Source organism: Coffea arabica, chromosome 6c, assembly GCF_036785885.1.
Source record: "Coffea arabica cultivar ET-39 chromosome 6c, Coffea Arabica ET-39 HiFi, whole genome shotgun sequence".
NCBI lineage: Eukaryota > Viridiplantae > Streptophyta > Magnoliopsida > Gentianales > Rubiaceae > Coffea > Coffea arabica.
The window spans coordinates 5,217,933-5,240,357 of NC_092320.1; the positions used below are offsets into that span (position 1 = coordinate 5,217,933).

At 38.0% G+C, this 22,425-nt stretch overlaps 3 protein-coding genes across 5 annotated transcripts; 1 reads left to right on the forward strand and 2 right to left on the reverse strand.

Moving 5' to 3' along the window:
• The first annotated feature begins 2,433 nt into the window (after positions 1-2,433).
• Positions 2,434-9,812, forward strand: LOC113692372 (dnaJ protein ERDJ2). 2 transcript variants are annotated; one of them, XM_027210765.2, is made up of 11 exons: positions 2,434-2,647; positions 3,990-4,258; positions 4,365-4,460; positions 5,037-5,157; positions 5,273-5,379; positions 5,489-5,706; positions 6,212-6,389; positions 6,472-6,591; positions 6,927-7,013; positions 8,301-8,408; positions 8,741-9,812. In XM_027210765.2, the coding sequence occupies exons 2-11, from the start codon at positions 4,073-4,075 to the stop codon at positions 9,575-9,577; spliced, it is 2,058 nt and encodes a 685-aa protein (XP_027066566.1). In that variant the 5' UTR covers positions 2,434-2,647; positions 3,990-4,072; the 3' UTR covers positions 9,578-9,812. The 2 variants fall into 2 exon arrangements, with proteins under 2 accessions (XP_027066566.1, XP_027066567.1); XM_027210766.2 differs by having other exon boundaries at positions 4,003-4,258.
• Positions 9,813-10,571: 759 nt separating this feature from the next.
• LOC113693895 (tyrosine-protein phosphatase RLPH2-like) lies at positions 10,572-12,948 on the reverse strand. Of its 2 annotated transcripts, none has more exons than XM_027212660.2 (4): positions 12,268-12,948; positions 11,556-11,623; positions 11,214-11,393; positions 10,572-11,104 (listed from the first exon to the last, which is right to left on the reverse strand). In XM_027212660.2, the coding sequence occupies exons 1-4, from the start codon at positions 12,812-12,814 to the stop codon at positions 11,069-11,071; spliced, it is 831 nt and encodes a 276-aa protein (XP_027068461.2). In that variant the 5' UTR covers positions 12,815-12,948; the 3' UTR covers positions 10,572-11,068. The 2 variants fall into 2 exon arrangements, with proteins under 2 accessions (XP_027068461.2, XP_027068460.2); XM_027212659.2 differs by having other exon boundaries at positions 10,572-11,035; positions 12,268-12,946.
• Positions 12,949-13,271: 323 nt separating this feature from the next.
• Positions 13,272-21,290, reverse strand: LOC113693894 (ABC transporter G family member 39-like). Its single transcript, XM_027212657.2, has 20 exons — positions 20,621-21,290; positions 20,410-20,530; positions 20,009-20,097; positions 19,760-19,844; positions 19,358-19,648; positions 19,182-19,272; positions 17,987-18,887; positions 17,667-17,827; positions 17,337-17,440; positions 17,063-17,228; positions 16,871-16,954; positions 16,382-16,515; positions 15,842-16,174; positions 15,445-15,735; positions 15,254-15,337; positions 14,971-15,104; positions 14,657-14,884; positions 14,302-14,473; positions 13,883-14,137; positions 13,272-13,775 (listed from the first exon to the last, which is right to left on the reverse strand). Exons 1-20 carry the CDS (start codon positions 20,977-20,979, stop codon positions 13,506-13,508), a joined length of 4,353 nt encoding a protein of 1,450 aa, XP_027068458.2. The 5' UTR covers positions 20,980-21,290; the 3' UTR covers positions 13,272-13,505.
• Positions 21,291-22,425: the final 1,135 nt, after the last annotated feature.

Below are 22,425 nucleotides of genomic sequence, written 5' to 3' on the forward strand. Positions count from 1 at the left end.
AAAAGATACTGGTTTCACGTTTGACCTAGATAAAGTTAAGGATAACATAGTTTGTCATATTTTCTAATGAAATATAAAGAGAAATGAATAAAAATGGAAAGGAAAAAATGATAAAACTCGTTCGCTACATAAGCATAGCAAGCAATGGAGTTTTATTAGAATGTTATGGTTGATATTGTTATTTTAAATAGACAAGGAAGTTATGTGTAATTTTGAACCTTTAAAGGTATTAAGGGAAATTTTGAACCTTTAAAGGTAGTTTCTGAAATTATCTCTTTAGAATATTCTCTTATCAATCCTATATTATTTTCCGCAACCTGAAATTGGAAATAAAATATCCGAACTGATAACGATTTAATACCGAATATTTCTAGCGGCTGCGCGCGTTATACTTGAAATTTCTTTACCTCGGTGTGCAAGTGCCATTCCTGACTAGGCGCCTCATCTCAGGTGAACGGTACTTATCAATTTTCCTTTTAAAGAAAGAACGCATACATGTGACATAAGCTCAGTACATTAGACAAGTGTCGCATAAGATGGACCGTTGCTAAACAACTATTAATCTTCTTTTTAGAGTAGTTGTTGACCAGATATTTCTGTGGAATCAAAGGTTAAGGTTCCATACATATGTATGCACTCATTTGGTCCCACGGTTGTGTCACTCACTTAGTGTATATAGGTTAAAGTAGAAGTACATATATATACAGTGACAATAGAAAAAAAAAAAAAGAAAGATGGACCCTTACTTTAATGCACCCGTACATACCATATGATTCGACGATGGTATCATCCACTTAGTATACATTAGAGTAAGAGTTGGCGTAAATTGTGACACTAGACCGAAAAAAAAAAAAAAAGAGGATGGATCCTTACTTTGGATTAAGGAATGTATTCATTTCCGCATTTTTCCTCAAACTTAGTATTAAAGTTTCTTTAAAAAAAAAAAGAGCGCATAACATTAAAGATAGCTCATTGAAAAGAACATATATATATTCATGAGGCAGACATATAAACGCGGGACAAATGGGGTAATAAAAATGTTACAAATATTAAAAGAATATATCTTGTATATACTGATAGTGTTTCCACTATCACTGTCAGTTTGATATACAATACATGGGTAAATTTTGAGTTTAAAATTTAAATTCGAATTATGTATTATATATCAAATTGTGAAAATACGTACACTGATTAATTAATATAAAAATGCCATGGTTTTTCTAGGTTGGCTTAATAGCCAACTTCCACAACTGAATAAAAAAGTTAAAAGAAAACAGCTACGGAGCACGCATAATCAATTTAATTTTTACGAAACACTAATAGCATATGACTTCATATTTAAGACTATTCATAATTGGGATTATACGTAAATTTGAACCGCACTTTGTTAATTTATTCTAGTGTCTATAAAACTCATATATTGTTTAGATATTTATTTTGCAAAAAACTTTTTATATTTTTCATGAATATTCATTTTACACATTTTCAATTACCATTTTACTTCATTTACATCACACTGATTTACATTCTAAAAATTACTTCAGTAACTTTTCCCAAAAACTTTTTCAAAAATACAATCCAAGCAAGATTTGCCAAACTTCCGCAATAGCTCTTTTTTAAAAATAAAAATCCCCATCTCATGCATATAACAAAATACATTAACATGCTAAAAAAAAAAAAATCAAATGAATTCACTACATAACAAGTACTTACAATGATGATAAAGATAAAAAAATATTGTATCAAAACTTGAACGTGTTACAAGTTTAAATAAGTATTTGTCTACATTTCACAAAAAAAAAAAAGAGATAAAAATTTTGATTTTGAGTAATATCACAATATTACTTGCACAATTAATGGTGTACAAACTAGTTAAATTCTTACGTCCTTATCTTAATATTCTTACCATATGCAGCCAAAAATATGATTTATTTCACACATTTGATAAGTTCAACTTCGCATCTTGAGAAATTGAATGAAAACATGATGTGGTATCTGTGATCAGTATTTTATTTGCTTTTGGATATAGCATGCACCTTAGGATGGTTTGGCTTTTCTTGCGCTAAGTTGCCCACCATTTGTCATTTATCAAAGCCTATGCATTCTCATTCAACACATTAATCAAACTTTGCCACGACAAATATTCAAATTAAAAATTTTAATGCATTTTCCTTGCTTTTCGTCAATAAAAGTTTCAATGATTTCCGATCTGGTATCGCGTTTTCCTTTCATTTGTTAACTCAACTCGTCTGGACTCATAAATGTGGAAGTATCCAGTCCAAAAACAACGAAAATGAGCAAACTATAACGCACCAATAATATTGTAAGGCCCAGGCCCATTTTACGACGCGTTCGAATCTTCGAAAATCAAGCCCAAGATGGTTGTAGCGCCTGCTGGCTAGCATCGGTCACAAGCCACGACTACCTAACATTTTCCAAAGTGTGGTGAAGAAATTTGACTCGTTTTACATACAGTGAGTAGTGCGAGAACCGCTACATATTTTCTCGCACGCCTTCCTATAAATCTAGGGCTTATTTAAGGTGAGTGGGGACACCGAGTATAACAGACTCAGCCTTCTCCCTCCTCTTCCGACCGAGCTGAGTTCTTAAGCTTCGGTTAATCTTTCCGGCAGCATCTCCGGCTGAGGTACTTCCTCGTGTCCGATTACACATGACAATTAATAGCTGCACAACTTTAATTGATTCAAGAATTTTCGCCAAATGCATCGAGTTTGCTTTTCCTTTCTTATGTGCATATGCGTATGTTTGACTAGTGCTTTCGTCTTCTTAAGTTGGAAATGTTCTTATCAAATTAAACGAATGAATTCACCGGCAGGCACATACATGAGGTATATTTGAACTGTGTAGATCAAAATGATTTCTTTAAATATTTGAACTGTGTAGGTTCGTTAATTCAATGCGTTGCTTTATGTCGAACCGACTAGATTGACAGAAAATACTGAATGTTCTTCACGTTTTGAAGGTAAATGTCTAGGAATTTAACTGTGCTGGTTGACTTCTCTCATATTTAAAGGACATGAAGTTTGAATGTAATGTTGTATGTAAGTTTGAAGCCGAGAATATGACTTTGAAGGATGTTATCGGTGGCATATTAATCCGTCATCCTGCAAATTTAGGTGCAATTTACGAAACTCGTGATGCGCTATATGTTTGTATGAACTATTCAATGAAATCAGGGAAGTAAACGAATTGTAATACAATAAGTTAATGAAAATTATTTAGGCTGCTCAAGTTTGTGGCCGGAGATCATTTTAGTTCCTCAGTAGCATTCAGAGCTGGAGAAAACTGGAGAAGAAAAAAGTTTTTCAGAATGATTGACAAACAGAAATTGGTATGATCTGTATGGCGATGTTTGACAAATCAAATCAGGATCTTCTTTTATTAATCACGTCTTCTACTCAGATTTCCAAATGTTCTGTGCTCAACTATTACCTTCATAGGACACAGTAAGGATGCTATATTCTGCAGGTTATAATCTCCTCTGTCTGTAGGGTCAATATTAGAGCTTACCAGAGAGTAATCCTATTGTATGGCAAGCCAATCACATTATGTAGCAAAAAATTGCAGTAATTAATATTCTTAAGTTGACACAGAATCTATGTCACACATGATTTAAATGCAAAAGAGAGAAGATCATGTTGGTGAATTACTGAGCTCCATTACTACAGGTGGTATGAAGAGACATATCAATAGTATCAGTTGACACAAAGGTTTAATTTGGACCTTCTCAATAAGCATGTTCTGCAAATGTGCTGTTCCATGTTATTTCTACCTTGTTGAAAAGGTGGTTATGAGAGGTTCACTAGTGGTTGTTGTAGCTTATATTATCATGTAAGGTTCTGATGGCTGACAGAATACACTAATCAAGGATCTGTCCCACTAGTGAAGTTTTATTTGTGCAGTCTTGGTTATTCATGCCATTGTTTAACCCTGCTATGCAAATTCTGATTGGTTCATTTCTGTTCGAGGTTGTTGATGTAGCTGTACTGGAAGCACATCTCCACGAGCATAAACTAGGCATCTCTTCAAATTTTGACAAAGAGACCTGAATATGGCTGCAGCAGAAGAGAATAGTACTCTCTTCCCAATATTTATATTGACACTAATGGCTTTTCCTCTAGTACCGTACACATTAATCAAGTTATTCCATGCTGTTTCAAAGAAAACTACAAACATTAACTGTCAGTGTTCAGTTTGTTTTCGGTCTGGGAAATATCGCAAATCAATCTTCAAGCGGGTTAGTGGATGGTCTTTAGTTTTTTAGTATGTTTTACTACATTGGATTTGTAAGCTTGAAACGTCACTGTCAAACTGACATTAATTCTTCCTGTGTTAATTTTCAGATTTCAAACTTTTCGACTTATAGTAATTTGACACTTGTACTCTTGTGGGTCATCATGGCAGTTTTGGCTTATTACATCAAACATATTAGCAGCGAGGTAATTTCTGTCTTCCATGAAAATTTCATGCAGAAGTATGTCAAGAATGAGGCACACGATACACGCACACACACATATTTCTCTTTTTGGGGTTTGTTCTGATAAAGCTAGTGTGCAGGGTCAAACATTTATTTGACGTTGAATTATTTTTTTTTACATTGAATTAATGACTCAAATCATATGTTCCAAGGGTTTTTCGCAAATACTTCATGTTCTAATTAATCTGCTTCTAACTGCTAACTTAGAGAGGCTATCTAAACATGCAATTTAGTGCACCTGAAATGATGTTTACACTTGATATATGAATTATATTACTTGTATGCAAGAATGATATGCAATCACAAAAACTCTAGTATTGTATTGCATCGATACTATCAATACTGAGAAGTATTAGTAGTATATATTTTTGTCTTACAGTTCCCAATGAAAATATTATAAAATCTTCACTTGCTTATCTATTGTTTCATGTTTTGTTGCATTTGGACATTTTTTTGGCACTCTATTTAACATTTGTTTAAGATGCTTCTTGCAAATGGATCATTCTTCAAATTTATTATTATTTTTTTTAACGCTCAGATCCAAGTGTTTGAGCCATTCAATATTCTGGGACTGGAAGCTGGAGCTTCTGATTCTGAAATTAAGAAGGCATATAGGAGACTTTCCATTCAGTACCATCCTGATAAGAATCCAGATCCAGGTTGAAGGTGTTTTGATATTTTGCATTCTATTTTCTTTGAGCTCAAGCCAGTGAGAGCCCTGATGTTTTTCCTGGATTGCATTAATCTTGTTGATTTCTCATTAAATTTTCTTAGAGGCACATAAATATTTCGTGGATTACATTTCAAAGGCTTATCAAGCTTTAACAGACCCAGTATCACGTGAGAACTTTGAAAAGTATGGTCATCCTGATGGAAGGCAGGTAATAGAATGTTACTACCATGGAGAAGAAAATGTGAAATGGTTTCAAGTTTACCTGAAATTTGAATTTCTAGAATAGTGATCTGAAGTCAATTAAATCTGATTTTCAGGGTCTTCAAATGGGCATAGCCCTTCCTAAATTCCTGCTAGACATTGATGGATCATCTGGTGGAATACTTTTGCTTGGCATAGTTGGAGTTTGCATCATTTTGCCTTTGATGATTGCTGTCATATATTTATCAAGATCTGCAAAATATACTGGAAACTATGTCATGCACTCAACGATCTATACATATTACATTAGCATGAAGCCGTCTTTAGCTCCAAGGTAAGGCATCCTCTAATGCTCTGCTAGTGTGCTCCATATCAAGATCAAAACTTTGACCTCAAACTATGTGTCTGCTTGGTTGCAATTGAATTTTTATATAGTTTCCATTTGTTTGGAGTCATGAATGTCGGTCTAAGGTTCGAGGAATTGGAGTCCGCTTTTTGCCTCTCTTCTATTAAACCCCTATAAAAAAAGGAAAAAGAGAAAAAGCAGAAGCTTTGCTTTGCAATTTCCCCAACAAATGTTTCATATATAAATTTGTTTAACACTGCAATGTGGTTTGGATGTTATGTATTATTACATCATCAGGTAAATTGACAAAAACGTAGATTTACAATTTTGTCCGTAATCTGTCTTTGAAGCAGATGTTTTAGTGTTTCTTATGCATGAGTAATTGCTGAAGTCTTTTTCTTTCATAGAGACTCTTGAGCTACTAATGTCTGTGTGTTAATTAACATGTAGTTTAGTCTCTCAATACTGTGTGTGATTTTGCCATGTGATACAGTAAAGTCTTGGATCTCTTCGTGAAGGCCACTGAGTACAGGGACACTCCTGTCCATCGGATTGATGAAGAGCCTCTTCAGAAACTTTTTGTATTAGTCAGGAGTGAGTTGAATTTGGACGTGAAGAACATCCGCCAAGAACAAGCAAAGTTCTTTAAGCAACATCCTGGCTATGTGAAGGTCACATGTCTAACATCTACATTTTGAGTTGTCCATGAAGTTCTTCTTTCCTCACAGTCTGTCCTCTGTTTTCTATTTGCAGTCTGAATTATTGATTCAAGCTCATTTAACTCGTGAAACGTCAGATTTATCTCCAAACTTGCAATGTGATTTGAAACGGGTGCTTGAACTTGCTCCTCGTCTTCTTGAAGAATTGATGAAGGTACCATACTTTCTTATTGTATCTGTGCTTATTTATTTGTTTTCTTTTTGCTGTTAGACTTGGTAATAAGATGTTGCTACGTGCTGTATTTTGTATTTAGACAACTTATTTAAACATGTTCTTGAAATCATTGATGATTATTTAAGTGGGTATGTTCTTGAAGTGATGCCTGAATGATTTGAATGTCTTAATGATTTGCTACTGGGATACTCATCTTTGTGGCTTCTTACCATGAATAAGGTTTTCTGGAAATATTCTTGTTGTTTTTCACTTTCCAGGATTTAATACGTGCTGTGATCTTTTGCCCTACTTACATGAAATTCTTCTTGGTGCAGATGACACTCGTACCTCGCACTCCACAGGGGCATGGATGGCTGAGACCTGCAACTGGCGTAGTTGAACTGTCCCAGTGTATCGTGCAGGTTTCTATAATTTACAAAAACAACCACTATCTGTATGTTGGTGCTGAATGTTGCCAATCTTTATTTTCTAATCATAATTTTGACATTGAGCCTCCATGTTTATTTTATAGCTGCACAAGGAACGTTAACTCAAGGTTTTGTATGTAACTTCAAATTACATTTTGCTTACACCTTTTTCACCCTGTTCACCTGTTGTCATTTGGTGTCTTTTGTTTAGACTCTTTACTCCAAGTATTCTGTTACAAATGAAAGGAAAAGAGAGAAACAGGGAGTGAGGGTGTCATGTTATTGACATTTAACCTCAATCTTAATTCATGCAAGAAACAGATACTGGGGGTCTCATGTTATTGACTTGTAACCCCAATCTTAGTTCTTTAGCATGCATTTCAGTCTCATGTTATTGACTTCTGACTTCAATCTTAATTTTTTAGCATGCATTTCGGTCTCATGTTATTGACTTCTGACTTCAATCTTAATTCTTTAGCATGCACTTTTGGGTGCAGCAGCACTATTGAAGGCTTTATCTCTGTTAGATAGAGAAACCAGAGGACCTGAATTACTTTTGAAAAAACCAGGTCTTTATTTGAATTTATATCTGTTTAACCCTGATATCTTTATTCTCAGCTGATGTTGATAACATTTAGAATGGAGTTATATACAAAATGCTTTCAGTTGTATCTGGCAAGCAAGAAAAGATACTATAGTTTTAGAATTGTTTTGACTAGTTATTAAATGATAGAGAAGATAGAAAAGGCTTTTATCTTCCCTGGATATGTTGCTGCAAGTTCATTTTTCTTAGATGTTTTCTCCCACTATGTTGATTAGCTTGAGTGTCATTTGGGATTCACATTATTTCCCAGCCAAGTTTGTAGATATTGGCTTGTGCAGTTGATTGCAAATCTTCGTTTTGCATAAATGATTTCTCAAATTATTGAGGAGATTGATTATGTCAGGTTGCTAAGAGAATCAATTCTTCATTTCTTTTGACATTTTAAGCATACAGTTATTTGAGGCAAGCTTTCGTAGGCCATTTTTGAAAGCAGCTGTTATAACTATGCGCATCCATTCATGTTACAAGCATGACTAATGGTTTAATTGTCTAGAAAGTTCTAACATGGTTGCTTTGTCCATCAAATGATTCCCATGTTGCCTTCGGTTTCGTCAGGTTTATAGTTCTGGTGCCTGAAAAGTTGTCTGCTATTTTATCTAGGTTCTTTTGTTATTTTCCCTGATTTGAAGAAATACCTTTGGTAGTTATTTTGTCTGCATGTGGGTTCCTGAATCCAGGCAGTTCCATTAAGTGCAAGAAAAGCAACTGGATCTAGTGAGGGCTATGCACCCTTTCTGCAGCTGCCACATTTCAGTGAGACAGTGGTGAAAAAGATTGCAAGAAAGGTTCTCTCTCTCAACACCAATCCCAACCCCCCCCCCCCCCAAAAAAACAATCACCAAAAAAAAAAAGAAAAAACACAGATTAATTCTATAATCTTTAACTTCACCGCAGTCACCAAGCAGATTAGTGATTGCCATTCTATAATCTTAAGTTGACACTTGACAAATCAGGCATAGTTAGTAAACTTGGCCCAACCAGGCTCAGCATCATTGGTTTGATTATCGCCTCGCTAAACCCTTTTTGGTGCTGAATTTTCTCCTCCTCTTTCGCCCTTCTTTTGTTATATTTCTGATGTTGGCAGTAGATCCTTATGCATTTCTGTTTATATTTTTAGAAAATTCGCACATTTCAAGACTTCCGAGATATGAAACTGGAAGAGCGTGCGGAGCTTCTCAGTCAGGTTGCTGGGTTCTCTGCTTCGGAATCAGAAGATGTGGAGAAGGTTCTTCAAATGATGCCTTCAATTTCACTTGATATCTCGTGTGAGACTGAAGGTGAAGAGGGGATACAAGAGGGTGACATAGTCACACTGCATGCTTGGATCACTCTTGAGCGTGGCAATGGTTTGATTCGTGCCCTTCCACATGCTCCATATTTTCCTTGCGACAAAGAGGAGAATTTCTGGTTGCTGCTTGCGGACTCTCTGTCAAATGATGTCTGGGTATCCCAGAGGGTCAACTTTATGGATGAAGCTACAGCCATCATTGCTGCATCAAAAGCAATTCAAGAGTTGAAAGAAGGCTCTGGTGCTAGTGCAAGGGATGTAAAAGCAACTGTTAAAGAAGCAATTGCTAAGGTTAAAAAGGGATCTAGGCTAGTAATGGGCAAGTTCCAAGCTCCAGCTGAGGGAAACTACAACTTGACTTCTCTTTGCTTGTGCGACTCCTGGATTGGCTGTGATGTGAAGTCAAATCTGAAGTTGAAGGTTTTGAAACGCAGCAGGGCAGGTACAAGGGGCGTTGTCTCAACAGATGAAGTACCCACGGTGGAGGATGGAATTGAGGAGGAAGATGAGGAGGAAGAAGAAGAATATGATGATTATGAGAGTGAGTATAGTGAAGACGACGAGGACGTGAAAGACACAAAGAGCAGAGGGGCTGTAGCCAATGGTTCTGCTCACAATAAAAGTACTGGTTCAAGCTCTGATAGTTCAGGAAGTGAGGAGGATTAGAAGCTTTACATTTTTTTCATCATCTCTGTTCTCTCCAGCATTTTGTTTTTCCTCTTCATTTACAGTTTTGTCTTTTAATTTTTTGAGAGAAAGGGGAAAGTTCGTGCTGCAAGCTTAATTTTCCAGTTGTTACGTTTCACCAGTACTTGAACCTCCTGGAATCGTACGTAGTTACAGCTTTTACTGTGGTTCTATTGACGGAAAAGAAGAAATATGCATAATTTGTACGTCAAAATTGCTAATTGCCCATTTTATGAACTCAAATTCTTAAATGAACGTGTTAATTGCAGAATTTGCCTGAGAGTTATATCCTTGTAGAGTAAAGACTGACAAATGAAGTGCAAGCAATGACCGAGCGGACACATTGCAAATGTTTGCGGAACAGATTTGTTTGCGAAGCTAAAACTTTTGATGCCTATTGAATATTTTAGCTTCAAATGCCGACAAAATGCTGTTCATAAACTCTTATTCTAAATGTAACTTGATAGTTGGGTTACTGTAGCTTTTAACCTTGATAGTTGGGTTGGTATCTTTCTCGAGATATGATTTGTGCCACCTGGACCTGAAAGCTATGACCGCAGTTTCCAAAAGCTAAAAGAATTCCGCAGATTAGGTCTCTAGCCTATATCTATCCCACGGTTACATTTGGAATAAGAGATTATTTGGGATATTTTTTTGAAAAAATACTACAGCACTTTTAATGTAATGTATGTAAATAAAAAAAATGATTAAAAATGTGTTTCTAATATAAGTAAATAAAATTATGCAAAAAATAAACCATCCAACAAACTATTTACATTAGATGCCAGCCTTTCATAAGTAATACTCCCCCTGTTTGAAAAAATTTGTCACATTTTGGGATTCCAGCCTTTTAACAAAAATAGGTTGATAGTGAAGTTAGTGAATTTATTTTCAAAATTACTCTAAAAAATTCAAATTTGAATTTAAAGTGAAATATAGATAAAGATGAAAATAACATTATTGAAAAAAGAGATCAAAAATTACTTTGACTTTGATAAGAAAATAAATATCCCGAACTGTCAATGGGGCGGCGGGAGCATAATCAGACTTCTATAATTGGACAAATTTCTAATGACTAGTTGGGCAAGTACATGATTTACTCAAGATGCCAGCCCTTTAGAGGTGATGGCTTCTAACATTGAACCGTTACTAACAACTTACAATTAAATGACGCCGTAAAGACATGGTACAGTTCCAGCCTTGCAGCAGGCTCAGTATCTCCATTAGTTGAGCTGGAATGTGCCCATGAACCAGTGAGTTATAATTACTTTATCAAATCTCATCAGTATCACGGACAACCATCCTAGACGGAAGCACCATTGCAGCCACAGGATTATTCTCCAGTCCACCACCTTGATCTATTATCAACCGAAGCCCTTCGACGTGGAGCTTTCCATGATGACCACTCAACACAATCGTTGGGGATTTAGTAAGTTCCTACGGAAGTGGTAGAACAAACACAAGTGTTCGTTACATTCTCATGCTACTGCCTACAAGTAAATTGTCCTAGAAACGTAATCATTTTATAAAACACATTAGCACGATAACTTTGAGAACTGAAAACTGAAGATTGTGAATCTATCTAATGTGAATCAATGCACTAATAAGCAATTACCTGAGGAATTTCCCAGACATTTTTCCTCCCACTGAGAGCTTCCACTTTAGAAATCCTCGTGTCCCTGGCTTTCAGAGATTCCATCTGTTTTTGAATCTCTTTATCTTTCTCCAAACCAGCATGTACAGCAATCAATTTACAGTTTTTAATCCCTTCCTCAGTCTCTATGCTGATGTTATCCTGCAATGCTCAACCCATAAAACAGAAATTTTATATCTCGTATGGAGTTACAACCTAAAAACAGTAATGGAGCCTCAAGTGGTTTAGCAGTCTAGTGGTAGTTGTTTAGTCACCAAAGCAAACTCACTAAAAGAGATATACTGGAGCAATAACAGTACCTACCTCCTCATGGACCCAAACCAAATCAGCAAGGAACTTTTTATGTTCATCAGGAACAGCCTTCATCAAATCTGAATAACATAGAATTTTGTGACGAGAAACTAAAGTTCACAAATCAAAAGCTACAAAAGTATTGACCTATGGCAAGGAAGCGACCTTTACCATTGAAAGTTCAAAACCTACACGAATGAGGACTCTTAATATTAGAGGAACAGATATAATGCCAATGCTGACCGTCAACAAGAAAGCAGTCAAGCCAGTTTCGTATCCTTGTTAACTTAAAGAACCCCTTTTCATAGGTGGATATATGAAGAACCATTTGCACATGATATGAACAAAAGAATGCCACCAGAAGCATCCCAGATTAATAGGGTATAGCCACGAGCAGACAGAATGATCGACAATGCAAATATATTAGAAATTTGCAAAACGCCCAAAAGCATACCACATAGGTTCAACACTCAACATCGACCCAAGATATACAATCTTGCATTGAGAAAACAATCACTCATCAATGTAAACATGCAAACCCAAAGAGATGCAGCGTGCCCAAATAAAGATATATTCAAGCAGTATCAAAGTATCAAATTCATACGGGCATTGGCTAATTAAACACAAAAGTTCGCCTGTAGAAAAGAAAATCATACAGAAGCAATCAACAAGTGCAAGGACAATCACAAGGGATCCAAGAATTGCTACAAGAAGCAAGTTTTACCAGCAGATCCATGTGGAACTCCATAAGATTCAAACGTGGGGCAAGCATCATAAATCGATCCCTTGTACTCAGTGCCCTTCAGCGCATTAAATCTGACAGTAATTTTGCCAGCCCATCTCCTTCCCTGCACATGCATATTCTCAAAGCCCTCACCTTTATACCACCCCTCTCTCTCCTCATTCATCTCATACTCCTTCCAAGTCTCCGAGAAGGGGGAGCCATCCGGATGCCTGGGAAGGACCCCCAAGAACGCCCCAAAGGCAAGATCATGGTTCCCACACAGAAAAACGTGGGACTGTTTCGGGTATTTCGAGGGCAAAGATATCAAGAAATCTATGACTTTGCGGGTGTCAGGACCTCTATCGCAATAATCACCCAAGAAAATGACGAGGGCAGACTCAAAATCAGACGGGCCCATGAGGGTTTCAAGATTTGTCCAGAGTCTCTGGAGCTTGGTCACGTACCCATGAAGATCACCTATGCAACAGACCACTCGGTGTTTTTGGGTGGAGTTGGGGTCTTGAGCTTCAACATTTCGCCCTTCCATGTGCTTTTGCTTGCAGTTGCAGCAGCATTTGTCGTTCGGTCATTAATCGTTTAATTGATGGGGGGCTCTACCTCTACACGACTTTGCCGTAGATTCGGGATTGACGGGACAATAAAAATCTGGTTACGAATGTTGAACGTGAAGTCGATCTTTTATACTCCTCCATCATTTTGTTGTTTTGTGCTTTTGTTGGCGCCCACCGGGGGGGGGGGGGGGGGGGGGGCTCTCATTGAATATTGTTTTGACGTATTACTGTCTTCATAACTATAAAAAATTACATCAAAATCTGAATTATAATTTAATTATATATACTGTGAGATAGATTTAGGGAAATTTGTTGTAATCAGCTTTTGCAGTGGGTGGGTCGATTGAGTCCTCTTGTAAAGGAACTAAGGAAGAGGTGATTTTTTTAGCCCGGATGTCAAAATAGAACCTTGAACACACACCGCTCACGCTTGTGGAAGGAAAGCAACCTCCTAGATTTTAGATCATTCATGGTACATTTGGTGCAGAGCCACATCTAATCAAAACAATTGACTCTAAAAAAAAAAAAAGAGAAAGAGAAAGGAATAAATCCCACTAAGGAAAAGCTACATTGCCAAAATTGTGGGTGTGTTGTAAGGACATCACCGCTTGACATGTCTACACAACACAAAAAATTAGAAGTCCTAATGATGTTTCAGAGCTGTTTTTATCTAGTCTGGAAGTTGAGGTACCTGATGCCGAGAGCAAAGCCAAAGGCGAAGAGAAGTACCCAGCAAATATGAACTACACCAACCACCGGAAGAAAGTCATGATCATAACCCAAGCCGTGTTTTAGATACCCCTTCACCGTAACATTAGGAGACCCGGGCACCACAACTTGGTTAGTTTTATCACCAATTTGACAGGTTATGGTACCATAGATAGACCAAGCCACAGGTGAGCCCCAGTAATACCACCTCCACCAAATTGGGATTTGCTGAAACAATAAAAATATAAACCAATCATCTAACAGTCTTAGGATCAAGATAAAATGTCTCAAGTATTCCATGCTAAGCCGCCACATTCTCATTAGAATTGACTTACTGTCCTAGGAATGAGGAAACCCGAGAACAGATTCCAGAAGCTCATGAAGAAAGACATTGAAATTGCAGCAACTTGAATATTTGGAGTCAGTGCGACTAGCATCATCCCGAACATTGTGTAGTAAGTGTAGCACGTCAACAAGAAATAGTAGAACAAAAAGAATTTGGCTGCTGTCCACTCGAATCCGATCATTGAGTAAATGATAAGAGTGTACACGAAGGTCTGAATTGAAACGTAGAGCACCTCAATCGCTACCTGCAAAACACCCATGAAAATACTCTACTAAATTATCATTGTCCTTGTTTTTAAGTTACACACTACTAAATTATCTGATGTGTGTCCCGTTGAATTTCGCAAAAGACTATTTTGCTGTAAATTTAGCAAGTGTGATCCATCAGAGTGTCCTTGTTGAGTTTTACCTGACCGATGGCATAAGGAAATGCCGAATACATCCCAGCTCCTCGTTCACGGTAGAAAACTGTTCTCTCTATGGAAACCACTCCCTGCACCGAGGAGGCATTGGTGGCTCCCAAGAAGAGGACACAAGAATAGATAGCTCCCATAAGATTCAGCAGATCTTGCTGTACTTGCCTGCCCAGTGAAAAGCTTCATCATTAAGAGCCTACTTTCTAGAGTAGTTTCTATAAGCAACACATGCATAAAGGCTCGGGTTTATCCTTCGACAAGAATCACAAATTTTTGGACATCCTTAACAAGCATTCAAGTTAAGTCATTCCGAGCGAGCGAAGTCATCTGAAGAAACTGTGGACTCACATTTTTCCTCCCTTGTCCCAGAATATGACACCGAAGATAACGCCACAGGCGACTGTCAACATGAAACGAATAGCATTATATCGAGGATTCCGCCAATACGACAATCTTTGTTTCCAGAAACAAGCTCTGATCTGAGTGAATATGGGTTGGGAGTACTTTGTTGGAAAATAAAGATCCTTTGAACCAGGTGGAGCAGTACTGAGTTCTGCTATAAGTTCTTCATTTCTCCTGCAAGTTATCCAAATGAAGACATGGAAAGAGAACAAAAGGGTAAAAGACGAAATGCTTAGAGCAGTCGGTCATTCGGATTTTACTTATAAAGGGCTGATTCAGCAAAAATGTCAGCAAAATCAACTTGCAGCTGAGCCTCAACTGACGGAGTACTGATTTCCAACATCCACGTGGCAGGATTATATCCAGGAGTAATCTTGGGAACTCCTGGGACAACCTGCAGGTGGACAATAAATCAAAGCCCATTGGGAATTTCCTGGCTGACCTTAGTTTCAAAGACAACTAGAATATGTGGAAAGAAGCTACAAACACTTTGGTTTTCCCTCGGATAAATTTTAACCAAATAACAGTAGGAGATACACTTGCCTCAAAGTAATCTATTAGCTTTTGAGAATTGCGACCAAGTGGTCCTGCATAAATCACGCGCCCTCCTCTCTTCATCAAAAGCAACTACAATGAAAATATGTTTAAGTTTAGAAAACTGAACCAAGGGGATTCCACTCGTTTCTCTGCAAAGAATAAATTGATATACTAATGTAAACTGTTGTCACTCTTACCTCATCGAAAGATTCAAAAATGTCTATGCTTGGTTGGTGAATCGTGCACACTACAGTTCTTCCAGTGTCCACAGTATTTCTTACAGTGCGCATAACAATGGCAGCAGCTCTAGCATCAAGACCAGATGTTGGTTCGTCCATGAAGATTATGGATGGATTGGCAACCAACTCTACAGCAATTGTTAAGCGTTTTCTTTGTTCTGTTGAAAGACCATCAACTCCTGGAAGGCCAGCCAACAAATTTCTTATAGGTTTGAGTTCAACCAGCTCCATTACTTCTTCCACAAACATCTGCAGTTCAATTCCAAAGCAAAATAATAGTAAGATGGTTAGCAAAAGGTTGAAGCATACAATTATCAGTCAATATTTATGTTGAAGATCTAAATGAATCACTTACCTTCCGAGTGCTTTCTTTTACATCAGCGGGAAGACGAAGCCAGGCGGAGTATAAGACAGATTCATACACGGTAAGATGAGGTGAATGAATGTCATTCTGTTCGCAGTATCCGCTTATTCTGGCAAATGTGTTCTGGTTTTTCGGGTAACCTGAGATGCAGATGGTTCCTTCAATGTATCCTCCAGTTTTTCGTCCAGCTAACACATCCATCAAAGTTGTCTTCCCAGCACCGCTAACACCTACAAGTGCTGTCAATATTCCAGGTCTGAAACAGCCACTAGCATCTCGTAGTAGTTGCAAACGATCCTCTTGAACCCCCTGACTCTTCATTTCCTGGTAAACCAATTGCAAAATGTTAGACATGAAAGATCCATCTTAGGCATTCTGAGACCCTTCATGGAGAACGAGGGGGCATTTCCAGTTTGAGTTTTAAATATGAAAATCTGAACTAAAGAGCTAGCAGCATTGTTTTTAGTGCTTTTTATCCATTCAAACGTTTTAGCACAAAATGAAAGGGTTGATGTAAATTAAAACTCTTACAGCTGGCATATCCACGGAGTAGTTAATATGGTTGAAAGCTATAGACAATGGCTGGAAGGGTAAAACCATGCCTTTCTTGTCATGTCCATTTGCTTCTGTGCTACTCGAGGCATTTCTGGGTTCCATGTCAGTTCCTGAAATCAGCCAATCATTATATACACCTCAGACCAGCAAATTAATGAACAACACAATAACCGTTATATTTCATATACGGTTGGGGCAAGGAAGCATGTCATGCAGATGTGATGTACAATAAAAGATGCTTTAATTCGATGAGCTTTAAAGCTGAAGCTTAATTTCTTAGTTGCTAATTGCTTTAGAGTCGTGAAACAAGTTTTCGCGTACACGATGTATTACCATATAATTAGAGAAAGAAGGAGCAGGTGTGATTATGTAATCAGAAACATAAGATTTCAAACTCAAAATTCACACCTTAGCAACACCTTAACATTAATCATAAAATGTCGAACCATTAAAGACAGACCAAACCTTCGGATGTTTCCTTGTTGCTTGCAGAAGATGAATTCTTTTCTTGGTTTTCATCCAAGACTACTGTTCTTGAATCACCCAAGGCTGAAGACAAATGCATTGCAAAACTACTTCAATTTCTGGTTTTTATTCCAACTAAAGAGAAAGAGAAGTTCAAGTCAACATATGAGAGTTCCAACATGTAGTACTCACGGTTTAAGAAAGTCAGTGCTACAACAAAGAAACCATTGAAGAGAACGGAGAACCCCAATAGTGCTGCAATGCATATCCAGTACCAGGACCACTCTGTATAGAAGCCTCTTCCTTTCAGGAGGGCTTTCCCTACCGTGGGAGCATCGATTCGGGGGTCCAAATTAGGCTGCATCAAGTGAAATGTTCTAAGATTTTAATTTAGGACTTGTAAGTGCAGTAGAAATAAACAGACTAGAGGATAGATTGTAGAAGGCGGATTATGTAGAAAACTTACTGCACTCCATCTCTTGTCAAGAAATTCGCTCATGACAATAGCATTTTGTCCATAGCTCATTGGAGAAATATAGGTCGCCCATCTTATCCATGGCTTAAGGGCATCTTCAGGCAACAATACGAACACACTTTAGCAACGGCCAGTAATCCTAAAAATCAATCTGCCTTGCAATTGTACTGCATTTCTATTATACCATGCAAAAGTTGATTAATTTAGCTTCTCCACTCTCAAAAAATGCGTAGTTCTTTGTTACACAATATGACGTGAAAGTATTTTGTACTGTGTGAGAATGATTTCTAGGTTTCTTTAAGGAGAATTTTAAACACTCGCCTTTGGCAACCACAAATCCTCCGCACACAAAGACCACTAGCAGAGTGAAGGTACCCAATGTGTTTGCTACAACCTGCGTTCTTCCAATTGCTGCAATAAAGCGGAAAAGAGAGAGAGCCATCGTATGTATACAGAAAAATGTCAGGTACTGTTGGAAGAACCTACAGCATATGGAAGAGAATTGTCAGTGCTGGGGATTTGATTTGATTTGAGAATTTCAATGCACCATAAAATACGAGAGTAGAATTCACAGATTACAGTCATGTTTCCGTTTAGCGAAATAGCTGAGAGAGATTAGACTGCATGAAATATTTATTTACCTGGCAGGGGAGGGAGCAAGCCCTATCGTATAATATGTGAGGATTATCCATATTGCTGATTCCATGAAAGACAGAGGGACCCTAAGCAAAAAGACTGGCAAACTAAAAGCCCATGCTGGATAAAATAGGGAATCCCTTTGTTTGAAGAAGATAGGAAGCCTGAACACCGTCATTGAAAGTTCAGCCATTCCGTTGAACATTATATTGATAAGACTGAAGAAAAGAGCTCCAAAATATTTCCCTCCATCTTGCAATTGGCCATGTGGCATCTGCGTTCTAAGAAACACTGTGGATGAAACAATGGCCATTATTGTTATCTGAACTGTCTTGAAAATGTACACGAAAGAATTTCGCTTCATCAGCAGCCATTCTCTCGAAAAACATGCCGTCAATATTTCCCAATTTGAGAGACCATATTTGTTCGTAACCAATGCTGCTGGGTGGGTTTTGGATTTATCGTAAGGCACACTGAGCTCTTCTGCAAGCCGTTGGCCAACATGAAAGGCTTTGAAGGCTTCTGCAAGCTCAGGAACTGATATGTATCTATACGGCTGGTCTTTCCGGATCCAGTACTGTTCTTGATCCTTTTTGGAAGTCACCTCTTGAAGGAAATCAGCAACTCCTTTCCTGTCAGGACACTTGAAACCAACATGCTCAAAGAAATCCAGGACATGTTCCCGTGGACCCTGATAGACAATTTGACCTTCTGAAAGCAATATAATGTCATCAAATAGATTATAAGTCTCAGGTGCTGGCTGCAGCAGAGAAATAATCATTGTTATATCCATGACGTGAACCATGTGCTTCATGTGGTTTACTATCTGGAAAGTAGTGGAACTGTCCAATCCAGTGGATATCTCGTCCATGTAAATAGCTGTTGCTGGCCCGACCAACATTTCACCTGCATCCAGTTGAGATGCAGACAACGTACTATTAAAGACACTTGAAGCATGAACCAACATCCCCCTGGGGAGCTGACAGCTAATTTCTTGAGACAACCAGAGCACAAATGGTGTCATCTCTTAGACAGGTAAAAGCGTGCTCCATTTCTTTTTAGAATTACTGTATATTGAATCAATATTCCTCATTGACATTTCTCTTACCAGAAAGAAAATAGAGGAACAATCGAATTACAGTTGTGATGCTAACACAAAACGAGGGTTGTAACTTGTAAGATGAAACTCTGGGATTTTACCTGTGGTAACACGCTTCTTCTGCCCCCCTGATATACCTCTTTTTAGCTGGTCACCAACCATGATATCCGGACAAATATCTAATCCAAGAAGCTGTAATAGAAATCTGACTACTAAATTATTTTGTCAAACTCGAAATCCAAATGTTGAAAACCAGTGTAGAAACTTAAGAACTGACCTTGAGAACACAATCTGTGGCCAAATTACTTTTTTGACCTGCCACTGCTACAGCCTTCATGAATGCATCAATCTCAGGGTCTGGATTTATTCCTGCTTCTTTCTCGCGTCTTGAGAGTTCAGCTAGCATTTCGTACCTTCGGCCCGTTCCCAGGCACCGCCTCGAAAAGTCCAATGTCTCCCTGACGGTCATCTCTCCATGATGCAGATCATGTTGACTAACATAGGCACAGGTTCTTTGGGGCACAAATTCATCCATCTCGTGACCACAGTATGTAATTTTTCCACACGTCTGTGTCAAAATGCTGGTTAGTGACCTATTAATACCTGGGAGTATATATCATAACAAACACCGTTTCAAATACCATATAGATGAGTAAATAGCTGGAAAAAACCATTGTACCTTTAGGTTATCTTCAATCTTTCCTGCAAGTGCCTGCAGCAATGTTGTTTTTCCTGCACCTGGCGGACCAAGAAGTAGTGTCATCCTGAAAACAAAATAAAGTTTTTTGTTTTCAAGTGATTACTCCGAGGACAGTGGAATAAAACGAGTTGCAACATATATATATATATATATATATATATAACGCAGATATTGTGATGCAGCAGACTGATCAGAACAACAATTATCCAACTAGGGACAGAAAGATACCTAGATGGTTTGACGATTCCACTGATACCTTTAAGTATAGTTATTTTTCTCTTATTGGAAGGGGCAAGACGAATTGATCTCAGCGCAGTCTGTGTCCATGACAGTTTACATTGACAGAGAACATATAAGTCACCAAAAAAACATATTAGTACCACCCATCTATTCTAGCTTTTTATTTTTTTTTTGGGCGCATATTCTAGCCTACGTTAGAATGATTACTCAATCAAACACAAGATTAGTAAATGTAGATGAACTTTTTCAGTTTTTAGACAACCGTAGTGTTTCTTGAACTGACATATGGACACCAAAATCACAACTAATAAATGTTAGAATTCCCAGGAACGAACATGAAAAGAACTTATCCCCTCTAATTTCAAAAGGTAGGTCGCGTGGTGATTTACCTCAATTACATTCAGGATAGCGTTCAGCAAAGTTGGAATTGCTCTACTCCCAACATGAACCTCTCCTTCGACAGATAAATGTTCGTAACGGACCTCAATTGTTGGAACCTGAATCCCAACCCTACATGCATGCATGAGCGTTAACAAACATTAATCCTAAAACAAGAACCAAAAGAAGAATTTTTGTTGAATGAGAATATTTAAGGCGAACCTATCAACCCGGCTTCTTAGCCTCTGGAGAAACTTTTCATAATCTTCCTCAACAACCCTTAGTATATTATTAACCAACATCCTCTTCTTGTCTGATCCTAACCTAACGAGGTCCAATTCGTGACCCACGACCCTCCCGTCATCCAGAACCTGCCTCAACACAGCTTTCCTCAACCTATCATAGGTTGGCAGCCTCTCAATGGCAGCCCACTTGAGCTGCTCCTCATCTTCCTCATGTTCAGTACTTCCACCAAAAGCTTCGGGAGCAGGATGCCAGGCCTCCCTGAAACTGGCCGACGCCCAACTCCTGCTACCAGTACTCTTCCTTGCTAGATCATCGCCCGTTAATGCCAATGCCATTGTTCACCGTGTAACACTAAGGGCGCGTTTAGGGAGCGTTTCCAGTCTGCTGCGGCGGAGTGGATGCTATGCTACCCCTCACGTTTGATTAAAACCTACTCAAACCAATTAAAAAAAAAATTGTCCAAATATTACTTCTTCAAGAATCGCGCCTCACGACCAAGCACTCCTGGGAAGAATGTCCACGCACTACTGAAAATGCATGGGAATAATGAACTGGTGATTGAAGAGAGAACCCTTGCGGAAGCAAGATATTGGGTGGATTCACAGGACAAAATGGCGAAGAGAGAGAGAAAAAGAGAGCGAGCGAGGAAGTTGAGGGTGCGGGTGTCATGAGATTTATAGCTTGGCGGAAATTAATGAATGAATTGTATTCTTGGTAACGAATGATATGAAGTCAATGCGGGAAGCCCGGCTGTGACACTGCCACTGCTCCAATTGTTGGAAATGGAAGCTTCTAATGCGGATATAATTACTTACTACTAACGGAGTATTTGACATTATTACGGCTTTATGCATGCAGGATTATCTTACCATTTATAGTCCTTTTACCATAACAGATTAGGAAAGAGATTGGATGATAATTACTACTCAATGCAAATCTAGCTTCGTGTCTTTTCCTTTCTTTTTTTTTTCTTTCCTTCTTTTTCCCCATTGGTTGGCTTGCGCCCGGGGGGGGAGGGGGTGGGTTCGTTGAACTTTGTTTAAAATTTTAATTTTTATCAGATGTTCTTGTACATATTTTCTCCTTACAATGTTTTGCTTTCTCTCTGTTATCCTTTATTGTTCGATTTTATGGGTGAGATACTCAATAAAAAGTATCTCTTTATTTGTATCTCACCTTGCCAAATTTACCTGTTTAAGAAAAAATGAAAGAAAGAATTCGATTACCAATGTTCTAAAAGGTTGAGAGAGAGCATTCATTCGAGGCGATTCTAAAAAATTTTCCCCTTGTGGGAGAACATTTATTGATTTCCTTTTAGGAGTATTCGAAGAAAACATTCGTTGACGCCTATACCATATTTGGTTAAAGAGTTTTTATTTTAATCAGTTTGGTTATAGAGATTGAATGGGTTTAAGTTTTCTGTCCGGTTAATCAATTAATTAATTTATTAAGGTTCTCCGAGTTGGGTTGTTTGAGGGTTTGGTTTATTAAGGGACATTTGGCGAGATCCTAAGGAGTGGAACCGGATGTGAGACAGGGTGTGGTGCAGAAGATCCGTTGCGCATTTCTTGGATTACTTTTAGGAAAAATCGTTCAAAACGTTCCTTACATTTTACAAGATGACTTTTTTCGTCCCTCACTTTTAAAAATGTAATTTTACGTCCCTTATAAATTCATATTGACCATATTTGGTCCCTATCTAGGTTTCCGATTAGTTTTTTGTCGGAATCCATCACGTGACTTGCATGTGATTCATAGTCTGATTTTAAGAACAAAATTGT

Bases quoted from the DNA above. Each gene is read 5' to 3' on its own strand.
- LOC113693894 (XM_027212657.2), bottom strand. From the start codon at position 20,979: ATGGCATTGGCATTAACGGGCGATGATCTAGCAAGGAAGAGTACTGGT. The intron at 19,649-19,759 runs GTACAATGGTTT...ATTTTGACACAG, and splicing joins AGATTGAAGATAACCTAAAG to ACGTGTGGAAAAATTACATA. The intron at 14,474-14,656 runs GTGAGTCCACAG...TTCACTGGGCAG, and splicing joins TGGGACAAGGGAGGAAAAAT to GCAAGTACAGCAAGATCTGC.
- LOC113693895 (XM_027212659.2), bottom strand. From the start codon at position 12,814: ATGGAAGGGCGAAATGTTGAAGCTCAAGACCCCAACTCCACCCAAAAA. The intron at 11,624-12,267 runs GTAAAACTTGCT...TATGTTATTCAG, and splicing joins AGTTCCACATGGATCTGCTG to ATTTGATGAAGGCTGTTCCT. The intron at 11,036-11,213 runs GTAATTGCTTAT...CCACTTCCGTAG, and splicing joins ATGTCTGGGAAATTCCTCAG to GAACTTACTAAATCCCCAAC.
- LOC113692372 (XM_027210765.2), top strand. From the start codon at position 4,073: ATGGCTGCAGCAGAAGAGAATAGTACTCTCTTCCCAATATTTATATTG. The intron at 4,259-4,364 runs GTTAGTGGATGG...GTTAATTTTCAG, and splicing joins GCAAATCAATCTTCAAGCGG to ATTTCAAACTTTTCGACTTA. The intron at 5,380-5,488 runs GTAATAGAATGT...TCTGATTTTCAG, and splicing joins GTCATCCTGATGGAAGGCAG to GGTCTTCAAATGGGCATAGC.